The sequence below is a fragment of the Melozone crissalis genome, unplaced genomic scaffold, assembly GCF_028551555.1.
Source record: "Melozone crissalis strain CALT ecotype California unplaced genomic scaffold, PUWL_Pcris_2 ptg000005l_1, whole genome shotgun sequence".
Lineage (NCBI taxonomy): Eukaryota > Metazoa > Chordata > Aves > Passeriformes > Passerellidae > Melozone > Melozone crissalis.
The window spans coordinates 39,106,450-39,132,739 of NW_026535783.1; the positions used below are offsets into that span (position 1 = coordinate 39,106,450).

Sequence of the window (26,290 nt, forward strand, 5' to 3'; positions counted from 1 at the left end):
GAAACATCTTCTGATTAAGTCTGATTTTCATGAAGAACATGAGCTACTTACTCTCTTTTTCTGTGTTTCAGTGCCAGAAGTAATTAGTCCATTATGTGGAAAAACTTGGATTAAGTTGTCCTCTTTATAGTCTTTTTTGTTCTAAATTGTCTGAACCATTAATGACATTTCACTCCTCCTTTGCTTTGCTTTCGATGTTGGACCCTGCAGTAAGTTTAAATTGCAACATAACTAATTGATCAGAGAAGTGTTTATTCTTTGGTTAGGCAGTATCTTTGTTAACATCTAAATTATCAGTCCTTTTTGTTTGATTTGACTTCTTGTTTCAGCTAATGATAGCAGCTACTGTCAATTCATACCAATATTCTTCAACAGAAGCATCAGAAAAATAGATTTTGACAGATGTTTTTGATCTTAAAAACAAGGAATTGAGCAGGGGAAAATACAATCCTTCTAGGCTGCTTTTTTCGGGAAGCAAAAGAATAGCTATCCTTCTGTCTCTCTTTGCATGTGTAAGTCTATTCAGGCAATCTTTAAAATAATTTTGACCTATAGATTTTATGTAGCTACACAACAGAGCCATTAGAATGAGAAGTTTGATGCTGGCTTTCCCGTATGTTGGTTTTGTATCTACAAAATTATTCCATATGGAACTTTTTCATGCTTTAAGCTGAGCTAGATGCCTTTAACTTGATGTACAGTTATCTTTCACACATTCCTCAGGAGATTTTTGGCTACCAGTAAAATTGGGAAATAAAATTTTAATTTAGTAAAGAGACAGGAAATTTATTTGTATAAATTTGCTTTTTGAAAAGCTTATTTCCTTTCAAAGATGATCAGTTCAAGCAAACAAATCATAGTGTAATTATATGATGCATTAGATTCTACCTGAAATTGCTGGTAAAATATATGAAAAGATACATCTATTCATGTAGCATTATGTTAGCAATCCTTCCTTGCAAAAGTCAAATCAGTATGTTTGTTTAATAACTGGTTCATGGTAGTACAGTCTTAAATAATATGTACAGTATTGCATATGAATCAATAGCCATGTGTCAGTAGTTGACTTAAAGGACCTGTCTCCTTGTCCTAGGAAGTTACCTTGGTGATGCAGTGGCTTTCACTAGTTGCAGTCTGAAACCCAGTGCTATAAGTGCCTTCCAACATAAAGTTTGTATATTGTTCTTCTACAGAAATAGAAATTGTTGCATTTCAGTCTTGGTAAGTCAGAAAATACCTGTGCAAGGGAAGAGAAGAATTTAAGGTACTTAATTTTGGCTTTAGGCCACAGCATTTAGGGCTTTGAAGATGTAAAACTTTCATTTTAAATTTCACATGCCTTCCAGAGTTTAGCAAATACTAGATTGTCTGCAATCATGTGTTGTTTGAGAGCAAAAGTTTTTGGGTTATTGGAAGTCGATACACAGTGTAATGTACAAGTCCTTGCATCTGGGCTCACTTCTTCCCAGGTTGCTGTCACAGTATCTATCTTTTACTGAAGATAGCCTAACACAACTTCTTGTGGAGAGTATGGAGTCAAAAAGGAATGTGTGTGATCATGGAATGCCTGTAAGCAGAGTTTTGAATAAATCCAAATGGCAGGGTGGAGGTGTAGTCAGAATGGAGCATCTTCTCTGCATTGAGATTATTCTTGATACTGCATTTGGTTTTAAAAATCTTAAGTATGCAAAGCAACAACAAAGGTAACATTTTAGTAACTGATTTGAAATGGATAGCTCATCTAGAAAAATGGTATGTGGATTTTTTTTCTAAGTCTCACTAAAATCTGGCATGCAGATGAGATTTATAGGAAGGCAAAAAGCCTCAAGAAAAATAGTGCTGAAATTGGTGCTTGTTGGTTAGGTACCAGTAGTCTTTAAAAGTAATTAAGAAACAGATCATTAATAACTGGTCTGTTTGATTGTTTAGTGAATAGAATAAGTGCTTTTTTTTTTGTTACGAGAATTAACAACAGTAACATAAACACATGCATAAGGAACTGTTCAGAGGACTAGTACATCACACACAGCAGCTGTGACCACACTGTGCTGAAATGTTCTCATTCAGGTAAATATATGTTTCACCTCTTTGTTGAGAAGGAATGGGATCATGACCTGTATGCCTAGTTGTGTGACATAATGAAATAGCTTGCCAAAGAATTGTTTCTCAAGTAGAAGTCAAAAAGCAGATTAATAATAAACTTGTAACAGCAGAGCTGCAATAGAATAGAATCAGAGAATTAGTAAAAATTTAAGTCTTCTTCTACTTTCATCTGATACTTTAGTTTAAAAATGAATTAGTTTCTATAAAGTTATATACATCATTCTTCAAATACATTTTCTTCATTTGTTAATATAGTATAATATAGGTGAAGTCACTTTTTAGGACAGTGTTTAAAGGTATTTAATCTTCTCATGAGCTGTGTAGTGCAGCAAGATTTACTGAAATAAAAAAGGACTAACAAATCAGTTTGGTAACACTTGACATTTCCCCGTAACTGCACTACCCATGCAGAAACCATGTGGAACAGCTAATACATGGTAACTGGTCACACCATGGTAACTCTCTTCTTAGACTCTCTCTGATCTTAAGAAACATTTTAGGTACTTTGGTTAAGTGATAGGCAGAGAATTTTGGAAAGCATTTGATATTCTTTATTCCTATTCCTTGTTTTTCAAGAATACTTATAAAATTATTAAAGTGGATATGCAGTATACTTTATGTCTACTCTCAGTTTTTTACCCTCATTCATATTAATAAGGCCATACTTTGCAGTAATCTGTTGGGACTACTTAAAGAGTAAGGATGGCAGAAAAAATCCTTAATAAGGATCACAGGAAAAAAGAGCAGGGGAGGGGTATGATTAACCTTTCCTGAGGTCATTATTACTTTCTTTAATTTCTTTTTCCTAACTCTTCAGTAACTTAATTTCTTTGAAAAATGATGGGTTTTTCTTTACTACTGTCATGAGAGGAGTCAGTATATAGAAGAAAATAATGCTTGCAAAACTGGGGAGAGGTCGTAAGTTGCTTAGGGGTTTTCCCCTGCAAATACCCTGAACATACCTTTAGTCCTCTTAGTTGCAACAAGGTTTGCTCTTTTTTTTGAAGTTCTGGTAGTTGAAATTTAGTTATTGACTGTAAGCTGCATAGTAAAAATCCATATTTTTATGCTAATAGTGTGCATTTTCTCTTGTTTTCTGCTGCAAAGAGATTGCAGGAACAATTTTGCACTCACAACTCAAGTTTCTCTTTTTGTTATGTTCATACTTCGGACATTTCTTAGTAAAGTGTAGGAATCCCTCTCTGAATTTTCTGACTTACCAAATTTTTGTTGGGGAAAGAAAGAATTTGGCAGTTTGAAGTGAAGGTACATGATACTTACACAGAAGTGCTAGTTGTTGAAAACTGGCGCAGAAGCCTTTATTTCTTCATCTTTAGAAATAAAGAAAGCTGTTAAGATGGCGTGAGAAAACTTGACCAACAAAACAAGTGGTCTCTGATGGTCTCTTTCTTTCTGACAGTCAAGAAAGATTCATGTTTATCTGGGCAGAAACATTCATCTTAGATTTTGTATCAGGGAATAACACAGGGCATCTGGGATACACTGGTCTGTTGTCTAAAACACATTTCCATAGCTTTGTGCTTTGTCACCCATGGTGAGAAGGTAGTCTTTAACTGCATATTTTAGTCAACGAAATTGCTTTATCTGAGTTGATAAACCTAGAGTTTGGTAGATAACATTTTCCCAGAACTGCAACAATATAAAGACCATCCCCAAAACACTTCAATTGTCTTTTATGACACTTGTTCCCATGTGGCAGAGATTAGAGGACCAGCATCCTTCCTCGTTTTATAAATGTCAGAATGCTTACATGATTTTGGAGATCATGTTAAAAGAGACAATTGACTTCCTCATGGCAAACACTTTTGAAGTGTTTTAGATAATTTGTAATTAGTGTGAGGTGTTGATTATACTGGATGTGTACATGTAATTCAGCAGCCTGGGAGGGTGCAGTGGTTACCCTTTTACTAATGCTCAAAGGCTTCCAGTGGTGGATGGATCTGTAGGGTAAGACACACACTGAAGCAGCTGGGCTCTCTTTCTCTCTCTCTTTCTCTCTCTCTTTCTCTCTCTCTTTCTCTCTCTCTTTCTCTCTCTCTTTCTCTCTCTCTTTCTCTCTCTCTTTCTCTCTCTCTTTCTCTCTCTCTTTCTCTCTCTTCTCTCTTTCTTGACAAATGAGACAGTTGGAGTCAGCAAAATATCCCAAAACCTGACAAATGACCAGAGGAAAAAAGGATAGTTCAGAACTTCCTGGTTATCACATTGTCTTCTGCTTCCCATTGTCTTGAAAATAAGTGTTGCAAAGCGTGGACTAAGGGTTGGCTGCTGTGCTGCAGGTGTCATCCTTGTCCTTTTTTACACACCTCTTGCTCCTCAGTGTGACAGCAGCCAAATGGCTCTATGTTGCTTGTACTTGAAGGCTGGGGAAGGAGCTTAAAACTCTCCAGAAATAAATTCTGCACCATGACCTCTATAGGGAACTGCCTTGTCAGCTTCTAGTCAGTGGTGGAGGAAGGGCACTTACCTGGTACTCCCTCCCTAAGGGCCAGGCTGCGCCTGACTGGGGAGGGCTGGCTGGCAGTTCCCACTGTCATGTCCCAGGCAGAAATTATTTTGGCCACACACAGCTCTCCTCTGCTGGCACACACAGTGCAGAAACCTGCGGGATGAGGCTGGACAGCTGCTGGAGGGTTTGGGTGAAGGCATGCACCTTTGTGCTTGGTGGTGATTTTGCAAATTTTGCACACCACTAGGGAAAGCTGTGTGGAGGGACCCCACACAGATGGTTAGAAATTGTGATTTTAGTGGAGAAAGATGGTGTCTGTCTCTATTCTTTGTTTTGAAAATTTTTAGCGTTTTCAGCATTTGTACTCTCCATACAATCAACTTTATTTCACAAGATTCAAGGCCTTTAGAGCAATAGGAGTGTTATGACATGGGGATTTTTAAGGAATATCTAAAAGGTGTGGACTATTTTCTAGTCATGTAAACTATTGCATGTTGTTTCGTTCTGCCTGCCTTTCTTTCTCCTAGAACAAGCCTTATAACAAAGAGAACATTTTTAATATCTTCTTGGATTTCCCAGAATTTTTCATTATAGATTTTCATACAGTCCAGCCCTATACAAAAGGGATCAAAGAGTACATTTTATCAAAAAAAGTCTTAAAAAAATTGCAAAATTGACTGCGTAAGTCCAAAAGAAGTTGGGGGGGATGTTTTGTTTTGTTTTTTATTGTTGCTCTAAGGGTATATAAAGAATGACGCAAAAGGAGAAGTAAATACGGAGGTGCCAAATATAATCACCTTTCAGCATCATTCCGTTGTGGTTGTTGTGAGTAAGTTCTTGTTTAGCTTTGAATGGTTAACTCTGTGGTTTGTGGTGACAGCTGGATATGCCCTTGCTTGTTTTGTTGTGGGGTTTTTTAGTTGAACTGAATTGGTAATTAAAAAAAAAAAAAAAAGTTGACTTGGTGAATAGCATTTTATTAGCCTAAAACATAAAGATTTGGACTCAAATACTTCTTATTTGACTATTGTGCGAAGGATTGACGTGTTAAATAAATGTTTACTTCCTGGAAGTAAAAGTTTCCTCTAGAAAGAAAAATAATGGCTAATAGAAACTAGTTCTTCACTCTGCCACCTCGTGTCTGTATGAACTGTACTTGTGTTACAGTTCTTTGCCCTGACAGTTAAATTTATTTCTGCTTTGGTGTACTAAATAAGAACAGGAACAGATTCATAGTGTTATCATGCTCTTGAGTATCTTTTGCCATAGCACTGAAAGTGGCTAGAAGTGTATTCAATGTAATCTTTTTTGAAACCAGATGGCAGTACAACAAGTGAAAACCAGAATTACATAAATGTTCATAAAACAAGAACCTGTCACCATAGAAAGCCCAATTACTGAGGGTATTAAGTGAATTTAGAACTTTCTCTCAGATGAACCAGGATTTATAATGCAAGTAACTTACTTAAATGCAAATGAACAGCATGTGGATTTTAATTATTTAAACAGAAAACCACATGTAATTTCAGAAGAGGTCAGAGTGATGAGGCACTCAAGGAGAGAAAGGAGGTGACATTTCCTAAGTTACATATCCATGTGTAGGTGGTACAGCTATTGGCTAGAATAGCTGATGTTTGAGTAAAACAATAGTTGTTTCATTGAATTCAGATGCCATCTAGTTAATGGATTTCTGGAGATTTCTTCTAAGAATGTAAGAGTATCCAGCAAAACAATGCTTTCCTGTGACATAATTTTAACTGAATTCTGTGTGTTATTATCTTATGGGTTTTATTACCTTTATAAGTAAAAAGTAGTTATTTATTAATCTATGCAGTCTTTGTTTATAGTACATGTGTAAAGTGAATAAAAATACAAAAAATCTAAAAAATTTCAGAGTAGGTAATAATCTGGTATATAATCAGATTATGTAATCAGGTCTAAATAAATATGTAGCTTCAGCAACAAGGTTATTATAAGGAGGATCTCTTGAGGAGAACAAGAGTAGTGTAGCTGTCTGTTTTGGCATGTCAGAGATGTGACTGGAAACTCTTCCTTTGAGCTGCTGAAGTTGCTCAGCTGAGCAGGGCAGTGGCATGGGAGCTGGGCCCTGTCTGGGCAGTCTGAAGGGGCACAAGCCATGAGTGCTCTCTCTGTGATGCTGTGGTACTCCAGAGTGGTGCCACCTGACATTCCCTGCTGGAGAAGCAGAACATTGAAATGTCACACAGTTCAGCCATACCAAAGCAATGCTTTAAGCAGTATGCATGCTGGGACACTGTGCTGTTAAAAATGCAAATGCAAAATGATGGCACCAGATACTTTGACCGTAAAATCTGCCTGCTTGTCCCTGTTCTTACTGATTGTGACAGTCCATGTTCTTACTGACCCAGTAGTAGTTTTCATCTGTCACTTCAGGCAAGCATAAAGTTTATTTAGATTTTTCATCTATTTGCTTGAGCAAATGCAGCATCTGAAAAGAATACTGCATTTGTCATGTACTAAGCATGGAAATACCTATATGATGTAGTGTGTATGTGTAAAGCTAGCAAGGATGTCCTCTCAGAACTTAGCTATTCGATTTACCTTTTTTTTTTCTTAACAAAAAGCAGGGATTTTTTGTGGGGGGGTGGAGAATCTAATTATAATTTTTTTAATTATAAAATTGTTCCTTGCTAATATTACCCTTGACCTGATTTCTTAAATTCAGAGTGCCAGTGGTATATTTATGTCTTTAGAGCCTCCGTCACTTTATGTGTGTATGTATGCACATGAAAGTATGTGCATAGATGGTATTTATATTCAAATATGCAAGGAACATGATTAAAACGTGATTTGTTCATTCTTTACTTTTTCAGTATTATTCCAAACTTCCTAGATTTGAAATGTTTCAAGTAAGAGCTACAATAACATAGCAGTTCTGTCACTCCTATCCAGCTAATGAGCTGACTTGCCCAGGTCCCCTCTCCTTGTAGGAGGAAAAAGTGTACAAGGGGTCTACCTTCATTTTGGAGGAGCTGCTTAATTAGTGTACGGCTTCTTGGAATACCTTAGAAGACATAAAATATGAGAAGACAGCATAAAAACTCAAAAACTAGTGACTCTCCAGGGGAAGTAGCAGCTCAAAAACACTCTCAAGTTAAGGATGGTCTGCCGTAAGCTGCAGGAAATGTGCCACAATATCTGGAACTGTGCTTTCCTCTGGGTGGATTTACAATGGCCTCAGAGCCTGCCTGGATTTCACAGTCTATGTGCACAGCCCTGCCGGTGTGCACCAAGGAAGACGTAGAAGTTGGGAGCAACACTGTGAATGTAGGAACAAGCGGAATGCCAACCCAACATTTGAGCCTCTCACTGTATTTGTGGGATGAAAATAAAAATAGAATCATATGTTTTTACTTGGATAGCTGCTGTGCCAGAGCTTCTTATCATGGTTGTCAGCCTTGCTGGGCTGTGTGTGCACCTTGGGGGTGAAGAGAAGAAGGAACACTGCCTGTAGTAAGGGACAGGTCTTTTGGGGACGAAGTCTTTCCAGTGGCTGCTAAATAGCCTCTGAGAAACTTGCACATGGAAGGAGGCTGGCAAGATGAACAGCCCTGGGCTCCAAAGGCCTTGTCCATGGGGTGAAGGACAGCCAGGAGGAGCTTTGCCTTGTAGGGCATGGCAAAAGTTCTTCCCAGGGCTACTCACAGCTCCTGATTTGGAAGCAGTCTCTGCACTGGACTTGCCTTTGTGCTCCCCAGTTCACCTCCTTTTTAGGTCTCCCAGCAGTCAATGTCTGCTGAAGCTGCCTGCCCATTCTATTTTCTGTTAGTAGGTTTCTTTGTTCCTTATAAAAGGCCTGAGCCCCCCCCACCCCACCCTCCTTCCAGTTTAATGCTAGGATCAGCTGTAATGACAGTGATATCCCAAATGGAGTAACTGAGTTGGTGGCATGTGGAGTGAAGTGGGTGCTCATTCAGTGAGAGGGCCTGAAACCGGGTGTGGGTGGATTTCAGTTACCACAACCTCTTCAGTCTCCCTGGGGAAGGAGGAGCAACGCCTTCACAGTAGCATGAGAGGAAGGGGTTAAATGCTAGAGAGAGATATTTGCTGTAAAACTTTCGCTTATACCATTAAGTATTTCCTTTATGATGCTCTCAAGATGTGTTTCCCGGGGAAACCAGGAAGATACACAATGTGTAATATACACTTGTGAGGTGTAATATTAAAAAAAACTTACTAATTACCCCAGCTGATTCCTTACTGCAGTCAGTTCAGGGCTCTACTTTCAAGACCCTGCACTTTCTTTGTGCTTATTTGTAGTTTAACTAAAGAAAAAATTACTTCATCATTTTAGTGCTGGGGGTATATTTGAGGCTTGAAAGAAACCTCTGTCTCTCTAGTACTGCCTGTGAATGGACGAGGGAAGCTGTCTTGACAGGTATGCGCATACCAACATGTGATACATAGTTCCTTTATGTTTCTAGTGTAAGTTTTATAGTGACACCCGTAAGCTGACTCTTGTTTAATGAGGTCTTCAGCATCAGCTGTCTTGTTACCATGCTAGCGCAGAGGTCATTGAGAGCTCTGCAGCATGAGCAGCAAAGAAGCAGAAGCAGAGGAGACCAAGAGAACAGCTTAAATGTCTTCCTCAGGAGTACATAACCTAACACAGAAAGACCCCAAATAGCTCTGTGGGAAAAATATTCTTCTCTTCATGTGTAAGAAGAACCAGCAGGATTAGCTTTTCTTTCTTTCTTTTAAATCATCTCAATCCATATGAAAATGTTCTTTCTTTGGCATGAATGAAGAACTTATAAAAAAGTGGAAAAGCAAAGGGGTTTTCTGTTCATTCATTTGTGGTTTTCTTCTGTAAGGAGTGCTTCATGATCTCTAGACTAAAGCTTGGAACTGGGGTGACTATCATTCTTGGAAGCAGTGGCCAGCCATTCTTGAAGAAAAAATGTACCAAAATGCTACAAAACAGTTGCTGTTCTTAGTTTCTGATTTCAGATAACAAGATTTGGCATCAGCAGTGTTACTTGACCTAAGTATTGGATTATAACAAATATGCTATTATTCATGTGACTTGTTTTCAGTAAATTTATATTTATACTAGTTTTGTTATAGCAAAGCAATTTACTTGTATGCATTTCCACTTGTAAGGAAGAAATGCTGCACTGTGTACTTTCAGCTCTGGGATGGAGCCTTTTTGTATGAAGGGTAGGTCAAAAGTTTACATCAGGCTTTCAAAGTAGAGCTCACAGGCATAGAATAGAATAAATATTATTTTTAAAAAAACCTTTGGAAAGGGTGTTTTCATGTTTTTGGACTTAGTTGTCCAAAAACATATTGTTATGCTAACATAATGTTAGCATAACATAGTGTTAAACAAATTACATAATATACTGTTTTATATTGATGTTTCAGATGGATGCAAATGCACATCTAATATACTCTGAGTTCTGCAGTACTTCTTTAAAGCACAGATTAGAGAACAGGTCACAGAATTTCTAGCTATACCTTACGAAAGCAGAACATGCAAACTATAAGGCTTTGTGTGTTTGATAAATACAGCTGTTGTTTTGTTGATATGTTCTTGTACATGATAATTATGTTTCCAGATAGAACATGCCAATAGAGAAATATTCACCTTTTGCAGTTTTCTGTATGGTGGAAGAATGGTAGCCCTTGGCATGGGGGAAACATGGATGGCCAAACCCTGTTGCATTATCTTAGACATGAAGACCACTTTTTCTGAAGACATAGCGTTTGAAGTAGTTAAGATATTTGCCTTCCATAATAAAACTAATGGAAAACTATTGCAATTTAGAATGCTACCAGTATTTATCCTTGCTTTTGATTAATCATAGTGATTTATACTGTCCCTGAAACAGAGTCTCTCAGAGTTGGTAGGAATCAGAGTTGTGTTTACCTGTTCATAATCCCTCCGACTAACAGAATGTGAAAGAAATTTGAAAGATTTAATTATTAATTAAATAAATTTTATGTATCTTCCTTAATAAAAGTTTAGAGCTAACTCAAGACTTTTCTTGGAATGCAGGAAAATTTTAATCTTGTACTGAAATTCCTGGAGAATACTACTCCTGGAGCCCTGCAGGACATGTAGTGTTGTATGGCCTCTCTCAGCCTCCATCATTTTTAGTCCTGCTTAGGTGTAGAGGTGATGAACTGTAGGTGTAATATGAAGGAAACATAAAAGATTTAAACCCTAAACCCTGTCTCTATCAAATTAGTAGTTAAGCTAGTTTTCACAGAAAATCAGATGGTGCTCAGCGTATTATTACCATTTTAATAAATAGCTTACAGAAAACATACATGTTAATTTATGAATAGTTGTGTATTGTACTGATCTCAAAGAAGATAATAAATGATCAATCTTGATTTGCTTGTGCCTTGGAATCTACTGGAGTCTGCTTTCCAACACCCTCATATAAACATTCATTTGAAATTAATCACACATGTTTGCAAATGCCGATTTTGCCTTTCTTCTGTGCTAGGGAGGTAAGAGTTTGTATGATACCTGCTTTTATGAATGCTGATGTTTGCTTCTGGTTTTGTTTGTAACATTTCCATTGAAGAGCAGCAGCCAACAGACTGACTTTAAACAGTTTGCTGTTCAGTTGAGTTGTGAGTAGCATCAAGAAAATATTTTTGAGGTTGAAATTTGATTTGTGATGCTTTTTCTGCACAGATGAGTTCTTTAGGCAGAATTTGTCGAAGGTACTCCAAACTGTATAAAATGGAAAATAAGCACAGACTGGAAAGAGTTGATTCTCTTTAGGGAATCTGTGGTTTATCAGAGGGATCCTTTCAAGAGAAGGGAAGAGAAGGTCACACAAGGTGGGATCCTATCCTGCTTTGAACCCATTTACAAAGCTGTGCAAATTCTTGAGGAATTACTTGACCTCTGTGAAGGCACCTAGTTTGTCTCTTCTCTTGCGTACTTGCTTCTGAATTACACCTGAACCATAATAAGATACGTCTAAAATGGTGACAATTATCTGTTTGTAGCTATAAAAGATAAGGAGGAGGTTCTGTTTTGTTGGGTGGGGACTTAGGTGTTGGTGGTATTTTTTGTTGTTGATTTGTCTGGTTGTTTTGATTTTGGTGGGGGGGGTCTTGCTGGTTTGGGTTTTTTTGGTTGGATGGGTAGGATTGGGGTTTTTCTGAATTGAAGGTGTGGAGAAGAGAATGCTGACTTTCAGCTGCATAATAGTAGTGTAGTTTTGCTGTGTAATTTTGATTATCTGGCACAAAGCTGTATTTGATTAACTGCATTTCCTGTAAAAGAGTTGGAGGTTCTGGTTCACAAAAGCTTGAATTAACATTAATTAAGAAGCTACAGAACATCAGCTGAATTTTGTGTTTCAATTCTATCTTCCGTTTCCTTCAGTAATTCAGTATCTGTCTTAGGCTTTATTGTAGTAGTCACTTGGACTATTTTGAGTGCATCACTTGTACAATGAGGATGGGTATTTTGTTTCTCTAAGTTTGTGGCTGCACTAGAATGACTAACTTTATTATAGTCTCAAAAACAACCAGATCAAATTTGTAAGAGGATTTTTCTTCTGTAGAAAGCACTCAAACTAGCTGTCCACATAATGGCAGGTATTCTTTCCCCTTTTTTAAGGAAGATGATCAATAGAATTTCAATCACGTAGGTAAGAAAATGATGGAACAACTTAATAATATTTTAATGGATAACATTTGCTTAGTTTTTCATAAATATTTAAGACATTCAAGATTATTCTCGAAACAAATTGCTCTACATGAATTTAGATGTTTCATATTCCTTATTTGAGGTAATTATGTACTTCATGGGGTACTTCATAAAATTCTATCCATCCTTTTTTGGAATAAATATTTTCTCATCTTGCTCTTTTTTGTTGTTCCATTAGTAATTCATGAAATAATATTGTGTAGAATATTGACAGTAATCTTAATGAAATGTTTATTAATTATGAAAATGATACAGAGGAGATAATTCAGTGAATAGTGAAATGATTATATGCTTACTCTTTTTTAAAAAGCAAGTGGAATATGCAAATGTGCCTTTTAAGCAAAACAAGTAAGAAGATTGTGTAGTGATTTTAAATTAAAGATATTCTGTCAGTGGAGCAAACACTTAGCAATAGAATAATATGTACCCCTCTCCCATTTTTTCTAGGTGGTTCTTAACTTCAACCTGTGTGCTGTTAAGTCTCAAAATGCCATCACTGGGGTTCTCGCTTTTTTTGGCTTTTTGTAGTTATTCTGTTCAGTTTTTAATGTAACTGCAAAACATTGTGCTATTGATATAGGAACAGACTTCAGGAAACCTTAGTTCTCTTTCTGGCTTTTTTTTTGACTGAAATTTGAGATGGTTTCCTGTTTTATAGGCTTTTCTGTAACTCTAAATGAAATGCCATTGAAATGTTTCCTAACATCAAGCAACTCTTGTGAGGTTTAATCTCTTAATGTCAGTTAATAAGTTGGATAATCATACAAGGAAGATATTTTCATTTTGTGAAAAATATTAATATGCCTACTGTATCCATTATCAGCACTGGTAATTCCTTACAAGAATTCTGTTTATGTCTCTGGATGAGTTGTCACTGAAATTCTTTGGTGTTTCTATGACCAAGGTGAAAATGGTCAGTTTCAGTTATTAACTTGTAGCAGTGTAAATTGGTTGTTGGTGTAGGTTGGTACTTGTGTATCTTTCAAGAGGTATGATACAGTGATACAATGTCATTGAGGTAATGCTTTTTAAGCAATAGAGAAAAAAGTTCATAGAGTACTAGCAGTCTTCACTTAAAAAGGACTGCCTGATCAATAGCTGTACCAGCTTGAAGCAGGTCAACTCAGTTGTGGCAACTGTTGACAGAGGTGATGGCCAAGGATCTCTTCGTATGATGTCAGGATGAGAGCGCAGGCTGCCTGGGCGCATGACCACATCAGGTGGACTGAGCTGTTTGTATGGGGGACCCCTCGTTTCACTAGCCTTGCTGCCTTCTTTTGATGGAGAAGTGATACTCCAGTTCCCTCCAGAGCTTGGACAGATACATGTTGCAGGGTGAGGTGGCGAATTTCACTTCTACCTCAGGGAGTTGTGCTACAGTCTTACCAACTGAATGTCCCTCCCAGCAGCGGCCTCCAGCTGTGAGCCTGAAAGCTGCTCTTCTGAGTGGTAGGACAGACTGGCTTCTCTGCCTCAGTTCCCTGGAGGATCTTCATGTGTTCCATACTACATTTTAACTGATTTGTCACCTACAAAGCCAAGCTGGTCCAAGACCTGAATTCTGCACAGTTTCATGTTTTCATTTACCCATACTTGGTTTCAGTGGAAATGTGATTCCACTGCTAGAGCAGCAACAGACCAAACCATATTTTTTGTTTTCTCTAACGCTGAATTAGTGGTAGCATAGAGGACATTAAACTTTCTTCCAAGTGAAGTACAACTTTAAGTGAAATCAAGTATTTTTCTTTTCATGCATTGCCTCTCTATTACTGTTTTAGCTCTTACTCATCCTAGGAATTACTCTGCTACTTAGTATCTGATGAGGTTTATTGCTCCCATTTTCTGTAAATCTGTGAGGCAATGTACAACCGACTGCTTTGTCTGAGTACATGTTTGATGAAACTGTGGTTATAGTATGGTTCTGCTCATCTGTGTAGGATGTTGATTTCACCCTTACCCATGAATCTCCACTTTCCAGGTACTTGTAGGCTTTCTTTCTGCATCTAAGCTCCAAGACGAAAGCCAGTTTCCTGCAAATGTACACACTGTTGTTTTGACAGTTCCTAATAAGTGTGTGTGTACAGTGACTAACAGGGTAGTGGGTTTCAATGGCGTTCTCCTTCCTTACATGTTAAGAATGTCCTCTTCTCTCTAATTTAATATAAAATTTCAAAACAGTAAAATAGCAGGGGTTTTTTGCCCTTTCATAGGTCAAACTTGGGGGAAAAAACACTATCAGGTGTAGTTTAGCAGTCTTTCTGTTTAAGAGATGTCAGTGTGAATTTTGCTTAGAGAATGGTATGTTTGTTATTTTAGTTAAAAAACAGCCTTGTATTTGATCTGAAGATACTATACCTAAGATTTTTTTAAAGTTGCAATGCAGAGAAATGCAAAAACAAATACAGGACAACCATACAAAGGAAAGGCTTGTCATTCTAGACTTCTACAGTTGTTTTTCTTTTAAATTAGTCTCCTGTATCTTTTTTGTCAGTCACCACAAGTTCTGAAACCTCTCTGCCAGTAGGTGCATTGTCACCTATGTTTAAAGGTTTTCCATAAGTTTTGCAGAGCAAAGAATGTTGTATTTCAACATTCTGTATCTTGATTTTTGCAGGAAGTATGCCAGGAGAAATAAATTGTATGTGATATGTATATATCTGGGTGCAAGTGCATGCATAAGGATCTACTCTGCATTTAAGCAATCTGGCTTCTTTCCTGATTCTGCTTGTGGATGTAATATTGCTAGAAGTACTTTCAGATCTCTGCTTGTAAAATTCTTGATGATACAGTAATTGTTGTAGTTATTAACATTTCAAGAAATGTTAATAATGAAAACCAAAGAGGTTTTCAGAAACTTTCAGTTTTTAAGGTGCTAAGCTCTTAAAAATTTTGATAATCCTCTATGCCATGATTGAAGAGTTCATCACTATTACAGACATTTCTTTATTATTTTTAGACGACAGTTAATCTTTTTTCATTTATTAGGTTGATTTTATCTGAGAAGAAGTTTAGAAGTCAGATGATGAACCAAGCTGTGTGCTTGAGTCAAGAATGTGGGGTTTTACTCTGTCACAATATTCAGTTCTCACCTAAGTACTAGACAAGGAGTTATATTAGGACTGGAGAGGGGATGGGGAGGGAAAGGTTGAAAGTAATATTTTTTAAAAGATGAGGGTGTGTGGCGGTGGTATTCTGATTATGATTGAGTTTTAGGTACATTGTGTGGCCTCAGCAGTCTTCTGACAGATGAGAAGGTACCGTATATTTGGCTTCAGGGAACTGTCTTGACCAATGTAAAGGTGCTGTGGTAGCCGGCAGAAAATTGGTCTCAGTATAGTTTTATCCCCCATTGGTCCATTCTGCTGATCCACTGCACTGCTGTTTCACCTTTGCTCTTGTCTTGTATCCACTGGAGGTATAAGTAGAATGATGGTAGCAGAAGCAGTGGCTAACAGAGCCCGTAAGGTATTCATATCCTCTCAGAAGAATATGTAGATTTTTTTCTTATGTAATTTCAGGTTTTCTTTTCACCCTGTGAAACAGGCCCACTCAAGGGTCCTGTTCATGCTGTTACGCAGTGTTGTTTTTGTTTATTATGGTAAATGGTAAAATTTTTAGACTGTATTGCCATGATGTATTTTTTAGCTTGTTCTGTAATGAATGGTTGAGGCTGTAAAAGGCACAATTGATCCCAGTCAGTGTCTTGATGTCTAGGGATATGATCTAGCAGCCTTTTGTTACCTAAATGGAGCCTACAAGAAAGCTGGAGAGGGACTTTTATGAGGGCATGTAGTGATTGGAGAAGGAGAAATGGCTTTAAACTTAAAGAGAGTAGATTTACATGAGATACTGGAAGAAATTCTTTACATGTGAAGGTGGTAGGGCACTGGCACAGGTTGCTCAGAGAACCTGTTGATGCCCTATCCCTGGCAGTATTCAAGGCTAAGTTAGATGGGGTCTGAGTAAACTGGTCTAATGGAAGATGTCCCTGCTTATGGCAAGGGGGTCTTGTGATTAGATGATCTCTAAGGTCCTTTCTAACTCAAACCATTCTGATTCTGTAGTAGGTAACATCATGTTTGATTTTCTGGGAATGTGTGCGTAAAGAAAACCTGCATTAGAAGTTTGTTATATGTGTGCAGGAAATTGGAGTGATGGTTTAAAAATTATGCTTGTGGTAAGGGCAGAAGATATTGGAGGCTTAGGTTTTGCAGTGTGTGCTATCTCAGAAATAGTTAAGGGTTACTTCTATAAACTCCACTGCTGTGAAACACACTTTTTTGATAATACACCAAAAACATTATCTAAGAGGCCTATAAAGCTACCTTTGTTCTGGACTTGAGTATTAGGGCACAAGGCATGAAAGCTTTACAGAAATTATTAAAATAAAGACGAGGCTGAAAGTCTGAAAACCACAGCACTGAGCAATGCATTTTGTTTTCTGCAGAGCTGAGCAGCTGGGTGAACACAGGGCTTATGTAGCTGTGCAGGTTCAACTCCTCCTCTTAAGCAAACACAGGGATAATATAGATAAGCTCTTGTAGTCATAGATGAGCTTGTTGAATTGGAGAAAAGGAAAAATGTTGTGTGTTGTAATCTCTGTGAAGTTTCCAACAGAGATCTTAACATTAAGTTAACAAATAGTCATATTTCATATCAATAAATTACTTTTACTACAAAGTATAAAAAGACATGAAAAAGATTTAGTGGAAGGAATGACTACTTATTGATAAATATGAATCAAATTTTAATTAACAGTGATTTCATATGGTTCTGAGATTGAGGTTTGTTCGGCTCTGATTGTTCCAATACTAGCTTAAAACCAAAAAAAAGCTGCAACCCAACCATATCCCCTCAAACAAACAAATTAAAAACCAAACAAGCAAATACAATGAAACTGAAAACCCAAAAAAACCGACACCCCTGAAAAGAAAAACCAAAAAACCAAAATACATGTATCTGTTGCTTGTAATACCAGATTACTGTAATGTCCTGAGAGTTAGCCTAGGAAGATTGGTTTTCTTCCTTTCAGAACTTTTGTGATGAAATGTCTCATGATGTTAGAGTTTTGTACAATTACATCTTAAGAACAAAATATTTTCAAATACCAAGTCATATATAATATGTATATTTTGGAGTGCCATTTTTCTCATTAGTTTAGTTGTTAAATCAAAGTGCAAATTTTAATTCAGTTCTTCAGTAGCTACTGATGTTGCTGTTTGACCTTGAACTGGTCGTTGTAGCTACCTTCCAAGCACCACTTGACACTGTTAAGCTCTGCAGTAAGCTAGCTGTTAGCATTGTGCAAGAAAAGTCGTGTTTGTGTTCACTGGGTAAAGCATATCCTTCTTATTTGTCTTGCAGGCACGGGAGAGAGTGGCAAAAGCACATTTATCAAGCAGATGAGAATCATTCATGGATCAGGTTACTCTGATGAAGACAAAAGGGGCTTTACAAAACTGGTGTACCAGAATATATTTACAGCAATGCAGGCCATGATCAAGGCCATGGATACCCTCAAAATCCCATACAAGTGTGAAAATAACAAGGTGAGATTTATGTTTATTTCTGTAGCTGAAGTTTTTCCTCTTTTTTATTTTCGGAAATGTACTGAAGGTCTCAGAAAAATGACACATCAGAGAAGTGATACTGAAAGCTCCGAAGAAAAGGGCTTTTCCTGTCCTGCCTTTTTGTCTACTTTTACAACACAAATATGCTTTTAAACAAGAGATCTCTCTTAAGATGCCTGGGGGGCATTGTCACAGAACAGAGGTTTAATGACAGGCTGCCATTTGACTTCACTAACTCTTGTCCTTTTCTATGAGAGCACAGTTAAACCATTCTTGTGATGTACTGCTTAAGGATTGCTATTACATTACAAGTGGAAAAAATTCAAATTATTAGACAAATAGGTGAAGATATCTATTTGTGTGTGAATGGATTGTTAAATTAAAATTTTCTGCACAAGACCTTAAAACAGTCAGAGTCTTCTTAGATTGATGCTGTTACTGTAGTTTAAAAGGACAAAATACATTGAAAGTGTTTCTAAGGTTCATCTCTAACTACCTTTTAACATTTTCTAACAGTTTTAACTTTTTTTTTAATAGTCAGATTTTAATAGTATGGTAACTACAATAGTTTGTCTCAGTCTGTGACTAGGAATGAAATGCTTGCTATTTACTTAAAATATATGGTAAGCCACAGAATTACATGTCTATATCTCCCAACATCATGAAGTCACAGAATAGGTCAAATTGGAAGGGACCACTGTGCATAATCTGGTCCAATCTCTCCCTGCTCAACCAGGCACTGTTTGATAAGCTCCCTGAGAACTTGTTTGTATTTTTACTGTTGATCCATTATCAGTAACGTTGTCAAAAGGAGAATTTAAGATCCGTGACAAAGTGGATGGCTCACCTTTCTTTCCATCTTTGGAAAGAATGTTTAGAATATTTGTGAATGTGAAAGAATATTTAATGATTGTCTAGTAGTCCTGAATAAAAGTAGTATTTTTTTTGATAAATTACTCAAAAGTTCTTTTATTCTATTTTTTTTTTCATTAATAGAAAATATCAAAGGGCAGCAACATTTACAATTAAAAAAAGCATCCATTAACTGGGAAAGAGAAAATGAGATAAACTTGGTTAATACTAGAATCTTTTGTGTCTAAATATATGAAGTTTAATTTTTAGAACTGAACTGCTATATGTGTTTTACAACAGCTGACTTATAAGTAGGGAAGATAAAGCTTATTAGCAGGCTAATGATGAGTTGTTTTTTCATTTGCATTTGTTGAAGTCATCACACATGATCATCATTTTGTTGGTGATGTAATGTTGCAATAACAAGAGTCTTGCAGGAAAGTGACTTGATGCAGTAGGAAGTCAGGAGGATCCCATCTGTCAGAATCAATATTGTTAACCTTCTTTAATGGTGGGTAGGGTTTTTCATGCACGTGAAAAAGATTGAAAAATTTGTATTTGGTGAGACTCCTGACTGTTAAATTTCATAGTCTAGCTGCCTGCTGGTGCTGTCTGTTTTCCCATCATCTTTTATAAATCACAATCAAATGTCTAATTAGTTTTAAAACTGCGTTTTCATTTTCATTTCAGTCTTTTGGCTCCATGTTTTTGCTGTGTGCAAAGCATGAAACATACTGGCCTGAAAAGTTAGTTGATTGTAAAGCACATTTTTTCTTCAAAATTGGTGTTGACTGTCACTTAGCCTTAATATCTGGAAATACCTAATGATAGATTAGGATTCTTTTTTCATTGTATTATATTACAGAGTATAGGTTCTGTAATTATTTTTTAGATATGCTGACTTTTTCTAGTGTGTTTATATGGCTGAGTGAGTCAGGTAGGTTTTCCATAGCTGTATACGCATGGCCAGAGCTGTTCACTTTCTCTACATAAAAATTACTTTGCTTAAAGTAGGGGTCTCTGCTCAGCTACTTCACAAGCATTCCCATCAGTTTCTAATAGGGCTACTTGCAGACTAAAATAAAAGTCACCAGTTACCAGGCTCTCAAGGCAATTCCTGTACAAATTCCTTCAGGAATGTAGGAAAACCCAAATGTGCTACAGCTTTGTGCCTAAATAGACATGATTATGGTCTACTACGCTTTGTATTTGTATACAAGGTCACTTCACTTCAAAGCACTGAACACCAGTCAACAAATAAATCTGCTCCTTCATTTATTTACAAGCTGTTGAAAACATACTCATTAGTCTAGCAATCTAGAAAACACAGGAAGGGAAAACACAGGAAATTCAAATTCCTATTAATTTGAATCTCCTCTCAGGAAATCCCATCTTTGGAGAGAATATCTCAAAGTTTGAGTAACAGAATATTTTTAGCACAGTAGCTGTTGTACACTGTAGTTTAGAAAATTGCATGTCTAGTTGGTATTGATGTGGTTGGGCCTGAAGAAAAAATTACCCTTTTTTTGGGTCAAGTTCTTCATGCTCTGCAATAGACTTTGGGGCTACAGTATAAATGGTTTTCTCTTACTGCACCAATTTTCATACCTTTAACTGTGATTTATTAAATTTGGAGTATTTTGAATCTCTGAATGCTGCTGGAATTTGAAGTGTCCTTAGCAGTCAGTTAAGTAAGCAGCTGTTTTCTTTGTGTGGTGTACAGCATCACAACATTTACATTGGACTATTTTAGTATAATCAACATAGGTGAGTTCTAAATTTCACAGGTCAGTTCTTGTGAGATTATATTTGTCTTCATAGTCACAAATGTAACTTAAAAGGCAGAGAGTGAAATGCATTGTTCTATATTATAATAACCTAGACTGTTTTGAAAGATTTATTATCAGAGTAAAGCCAATTGAGAAATATAATTGTGTTTAGAAGCTAATATCTCGGTACTGATGTTATAGCATTATATCATGAAAGGCATTCATTTTTATGAGTTTAAACTTCTGAATGTGAGCTCTTCTGAGGTTTAAGATAATGGGTGAGTGTGGTCTCCACTTTTAGTAATTTGTCTGTCATGGGAAATAGTTGCTTATAGACTTTTTTAGTTTCCCTTTGAGTAAATTTTACTGTGCTTCCATTAATTCTTTTTCAACTAGATGTTGTTGTATGGCTTTTGAATTTTAGGGTAAGAAGTATTTTATGAAATAAGGTAAGTGTAAGTTTTTAGAGAAATGTTCAGAAGCAATTCTGAAAATTGCCTGTCTTTTGCAAAGTTTTGTTTGTACAAACAAACTGGTGCAACCACAGGTGTACATTTAATATACAAATTTATATTAAAAAAAATACAGGCTTATGCTTTTTGCAGTTTGTATTTTAAGACAAATGCATCTACTACCATACTAAGCACCAAATACTATGGTTGTCCTATACTTTTCCATTTTAATGTAACTTTCAACAGAAAAGTTGTTACTATTTTCCAGCAGACAGTATCAGGAAGGCGTCACTCCATGGCGATTAACAGGCAGGAAACCTTACTTGAATCCCATTCCCATAATTTCCTGTGAGACTTCTTAAATATTCATAACACTGAAACTAATGTGAGTCACTGTAGTCTTCAAGAACAGGCTGCAGGAAAGTTTTTCAAGAAGCTGGAAACATAAAAGCAAGTTTTGTGGTAGACATTTGCTGTTAAGTTTTTAAGAGTGTTTTCTGATTAATTTTTGTCTGTATTTGTGCCTGTTTCCCTTGGGAAATGTTTTGCAGTCAAAATGAGCAGATATCGGAAATGCTTTCAAAGTTCAAAATCTTATTAGCATTATCTTCAAGTCCATAATTGTTTTGTTAGCTTGGTTTTTTCCATGTCAGACAGATCCACTGGAGAAAGCTAAATAAAATTACAGGCAGAAGTGGGACAGTAGGAGCAGAAATGGAATGAGATTGCATAAGTTTTTGTCTTGGGTAAACATTTGGGAATGTTAAGTGGTGAAATCCCATGGTGAAATTTGATGTTGAACAAACATAGTTTGGAGGAAAGGACTTACTGTAGACACCTCACCTGAAACAGGGTGTGAAGGACTGAATCTAGAGCAGTAGTTTGTAAACTGGGAGGAAAGTCTTTCAGTTTAGAGGGGGGTTTTATTTAACAAAAAAGTAAGAATTATGTTCTTGGGATAGTGACATAAAATGCTTAATGCTTTAGAATGGATATAATCAAATGGCTCTTCCAGCAGATGAAGAAACCTGTATGGTTCTTGTTTAGTTTTAACAATGTTTAGTGCTTGGTTAGTATTTAGGTTCTCTGAGGTGTTTCTCCAAGCACTCAAAACCAAAAAGTAAAATTACCCAATAAATAGCAAGTCTTGCAGAAGAGTTAAAATCTTCTAAGACCAGGAGGCTCCATAGGCATTACTTTAGCAGGAATTCGATAGCTGCAGTCAGATAATGTGCAAGAGCGTATAGAAGATTTAAAATATCGTGGTCATTGAACTACATGTATTCAGACAAAGGAACTGAAGACAGCTTACTGTTTTTTCACTGGAAGCCGTAATATGAGGGAAAGCCCACTTCCCTGATAGCTGTGTTTCCTCCCATGGGGATATTGATCCATGAACTTTAGGGCTTCCAATAAAGCCACAAGTAGTTTCTTCCTGAGTGCTTAGTAAGGAAGCTTTGTGAGGATTTCAGTGATCTTAAATAGATAGCAGCCACTCTTCAGCTGCCTTTCTCATCTTTTTATCAGTCTCCTGTCAGTCATTTGGTTTTCTCATTCTTGGCCGCTCTTTCTGGCACCTCCTCAGTCTTCTACAGGAGATAGGCTAAGCTTGTCTAATACTTATCTCTAAATTAATTTCAGATGGAAGTATTTTTGATAAATTTTCCTCTGAAAATTTATAAGAATATTTCTTTCTCACAATAACCTTTTTTGGGGGGAATTCAGATCCTGTTGTGTTCTGGTTTTATTATGTAAAATTACTAAAAGTTACTTGTTTCTTCATTGTAATTCCTAGTAATACACAAGATGCTTGAAATAAGGTTTATTGCAATCAATTAATAGTTCTTCAGATTAAATGGACAATCTATTTCTCCAGATTTTGTCAGTCCCTTGTTCAGTGTGCTCTTCCTATAAGGTAAAAATTACAGTGCAAGCAGGTTTTGTCTTACAATAAAATTCAGCCTTGGCTTGACAAAAGAGTAGTTAAAAAAATCCACAAAAAAATCAAAACACAAACCACCCTTCCCTCCTTCTTCCCCCTAGCCCCCTTTTTTTTGTTTCTGAAGTTTAATTTGTTTTGTGTTGTTGAATGTATTGCCTAGTAAACGTATTCACATTGACCTCTACTTTTTCTGAAAGATTATTTTGCTTTTTTTTCTCCCTGGTTAAATTAGGATTCAAGTCTGCACATGAGGAGGTGATTACATATTTACACTTCATCAATCCAGTCACATGCCTACCTGTTTTTAGGCTATGGGCTCATGTAGCTCCACTCTTAGATTTTGTATTCACTTTGGGTGATTGCATAAAGGTGAGTAATGAGGCAAGAATCCAGGGTTTTGCTTCTGGAAGAGTAGGTTGGCAGAGGAAAATCAAAGCATGACATTAGTCATGTTACGTTTTAATTTTTATCTAACAGTTACATAACAAACAGACAATCACAAGGCTATGGTTGTGTGCTTCATCTTTGTCAAGAAAGTGTAGAGCTCTTGACTGTAGATTGTGATTGATGTAGATTATGAGCAAGTCACTTCTGTGAACAGTTTCAAATATTACGGGAAAAGCTAAATGTTGAGTTGTAGGGATGAGAATTACGAACATTTCTCTAACTGTCATGTCTCTCCTCATTAGTCTTGAGATACATATGAGTTTCTGAGACAAATGATACTATGGAAAAGCTGAGACAATTAAAGTAGTAGTTAAAGTTGTTTCTGATGATGACTTACCATTTTTCTTAATATTAACTTCTAGCCAGTGTTAAAATTTGGATTACTGTTTAGTTGTTAATCTTCTAAGCCAATTTGGAGATACAGTGTACTAATAGGTCAGTCATAAACCCATGGAATTGAGTAAAACTGATTTTGGCACAGAATATTTTTGAAACACTTCTAATATATGTTTTTAATATTCCTTTGACCCTTTGCATATTTTAAAGCTGCTTTTATTCAAAGTCTTAATTGAAAAAGGATTTCTTTAAAGCTGAAATATAACCCTAAAACTTAATAGATTTGCTTTAGTTATTTTTCTCTTTTTCTTTCTTTTATTTTCTTTGTCACACTTAAATACTACCTTGATCTTTGAAAAGGTGAAAGGGTTATGATGAACAATTGAAAATGAAGCCATTCAAAACAGTGCAAAAACATATCAGATACTGTAAGTTCTGCTGTAGCCAGTAGTCTACAAATAAGAAAGGCACAGGAGAAAATGAAATGTAGTGGCATTTTTCAAAAATAATTTATAGATATTTTTATTTAGCTGCGTAGTAGGAATTTGGGGGAGAAAATAACCTTAAAACTTAGTCTTTGTTTTGAAAAAGATGGAATTTTTTCCAACCACTTGCCACTTTGCAAGGAGCTTTTAAAAACTCTTACATAAAAACAAGTTAAGTGGCAGTTTGATAATGAGCCATGGAGGAGCTGTTGGTGTTGAACTGAGACATCAGTAAAACACATGAAAGTATGTCTAGGACGTGTATCTACAGTTACATTTGCAGTATAAAATTGATTTTTATTGAAGAAAGTTGGAGTTGCTTATATCTGATTCAAGCTTGCTCATAAGGGAAGGTGTTTAAGACTGTGTATGAAAAGATTGAGTAATGCTTGTATGGACACATCTCCTCAGAGGCTGCAGAGGATCTTGCACACTGAGATAACCGAAGCTTTCCTGAAGGAGAACACAGACCATGCAGGTGGTATTTAAAGTATGGTCAGGAAGATTCTAAGGACGCTTCTGTGATGTTGAGGCGATATGTCTTTTTGCAGACTTATTATTTTTGAAGCTCTTTTCAGAATTTTTATAATGATACTGTGTTGTGTATAGTTCACTTACTTCTTGAAAATCCCATCCTATGAAAAATGTCTTAACACCAGTCAGCATTTTTCCAAGCTGAGTTGTGGAAGTTTTTAATTTCAACTGTGGGATATTCTAGTACTTCTGATAGGGAAAAGAAATTGTGTGACATTATTATTATTATTAGACTCATTGTGAAAGGCCCTGTTTTAAATAAGTTCTTTTTCTGGGGCAGCTTTTATAAACAAAACCATCCTAAACAGAGAGCAGCATGACAGTAAAGCCCTGTAGCTCATGCCCTTCTTGTGTGATAAACAATGACTTGCATTGGCTGCTGTTGCTATAGTGGTGTACTCTGTCACTGCATTGCAAAATGTTTTAAATAGCAGCTCCTTGCTGTAGAAAACGACTCAAATTTTCCTCATGTCTTTCAGGAAAAAAGTGTACCTTTTCAAGAAGTAGTTTTTTGAGGATTAATGATTGGTAGGAGCTATAGCTTGCTCACTCACTAGCTTTGTTGTTTCCTGATTCCAGTATGGTGTGTAAGTTCTTCCTGGCATGTTTCTGCCTATCTGTCCCTTTTTGGACACTTGTCAGCTTTTGTGGTCTTCCTGTAGAGCTTCCTGTGCACTGCTGTGTGATAATACCATATGAATCAGCACTGTGGGTAGTGTTTTGCCTGTCTGAAAAATAAGGAACCTCCAACAGTAATGATTTTAATTTTTCTATTTTGAAGTCAGTACTGTCTAGAGTTACTTTCTTAGGGCACACTGGGATGAATTTCTGTGATCCAGCAGATCTTTTTTGATTTATCATCTACTGGCTAGAATATGCAGTAGAAAACAACCTTTTATGAATGCATCCCAAGCAGGTGTTGTAAATGTCTGGATGTACTGAAACAGACAGAATCCTTGCCAACATAAAATGCAATCAAATTCTGGCTTTGCTAGATTTTAGTGCAATTTTTCAATGTGTCCTTCATTACTGGTCTAAACACAAGAATTAGATTTTATGAGTTCTTTCCTCTTTGGAAAGGGATGAAAATTAGATTTCTCATATGAGGTTACTAGAATGAGAGGAAATTTAAATAAATATGCCTTGGGGAGAGGTGTTGGTAGAGAGGTGGGCAAAGGGAGGAGTATAGTTGATATGTAAGCTGAGTTGTCAGGATGCTGCTTTGTAAAGAAAGAGTCCCTGAAGAGAGTTTGTTTAGTAATGCTTTTCCAGTGTTCAGATGGTCTCATTAAGTCATTAATCTTTGAACATGATACAATTATTTCTCAACAGGTTATCAAGTAAGGTATTTCCTTAGACAACTGTTTCTATCTTCTTGTGTTAAGGTTTGTGGGATTTTTTTTTTCTTTCACTTTGCATATTCTCAGATTTTGTGCAATTGTATTTGGCAGAAGAGTGTGAGGGAGAGTACTAAATGAGAACTCTCACACTGCTGTGCCTTGTGCCTGGTTCCCATATTCTTTTTGAGCTTTCAGACTTCTTAGAATTCAGTGAGTTTTCAGGACAGTCTTAGTTTTCTTTAGCAGCACAAGTAATGGAAGTAATCACAT

At 36.6% G+C, this 26,290-nt stretch overlaps 1 protein-coding gene across 1 annotated transcript in view; it reads left to right on the top strand.

Moving 5' to 3' along the window:
* Positions 1-26,290, top strand: part of LOC128940157 (guanine nucleotide-binding protein G(q) subunit alpha-like) — a 113,084-nt gene that overhangs the window by 21,933 nt on the left and 64,861 nt on the right. The window contains exon 2 of the mRNA XM_054281464.1: positions 17,658-17,842. Within this exon, the coding sequence (XP_054137439.1) occupies positions 17,658-17,842 (185 nt within the window). The remainder of the gene's footprint in view (positions 1-17,657; positions 17,843-26,290) is intronic.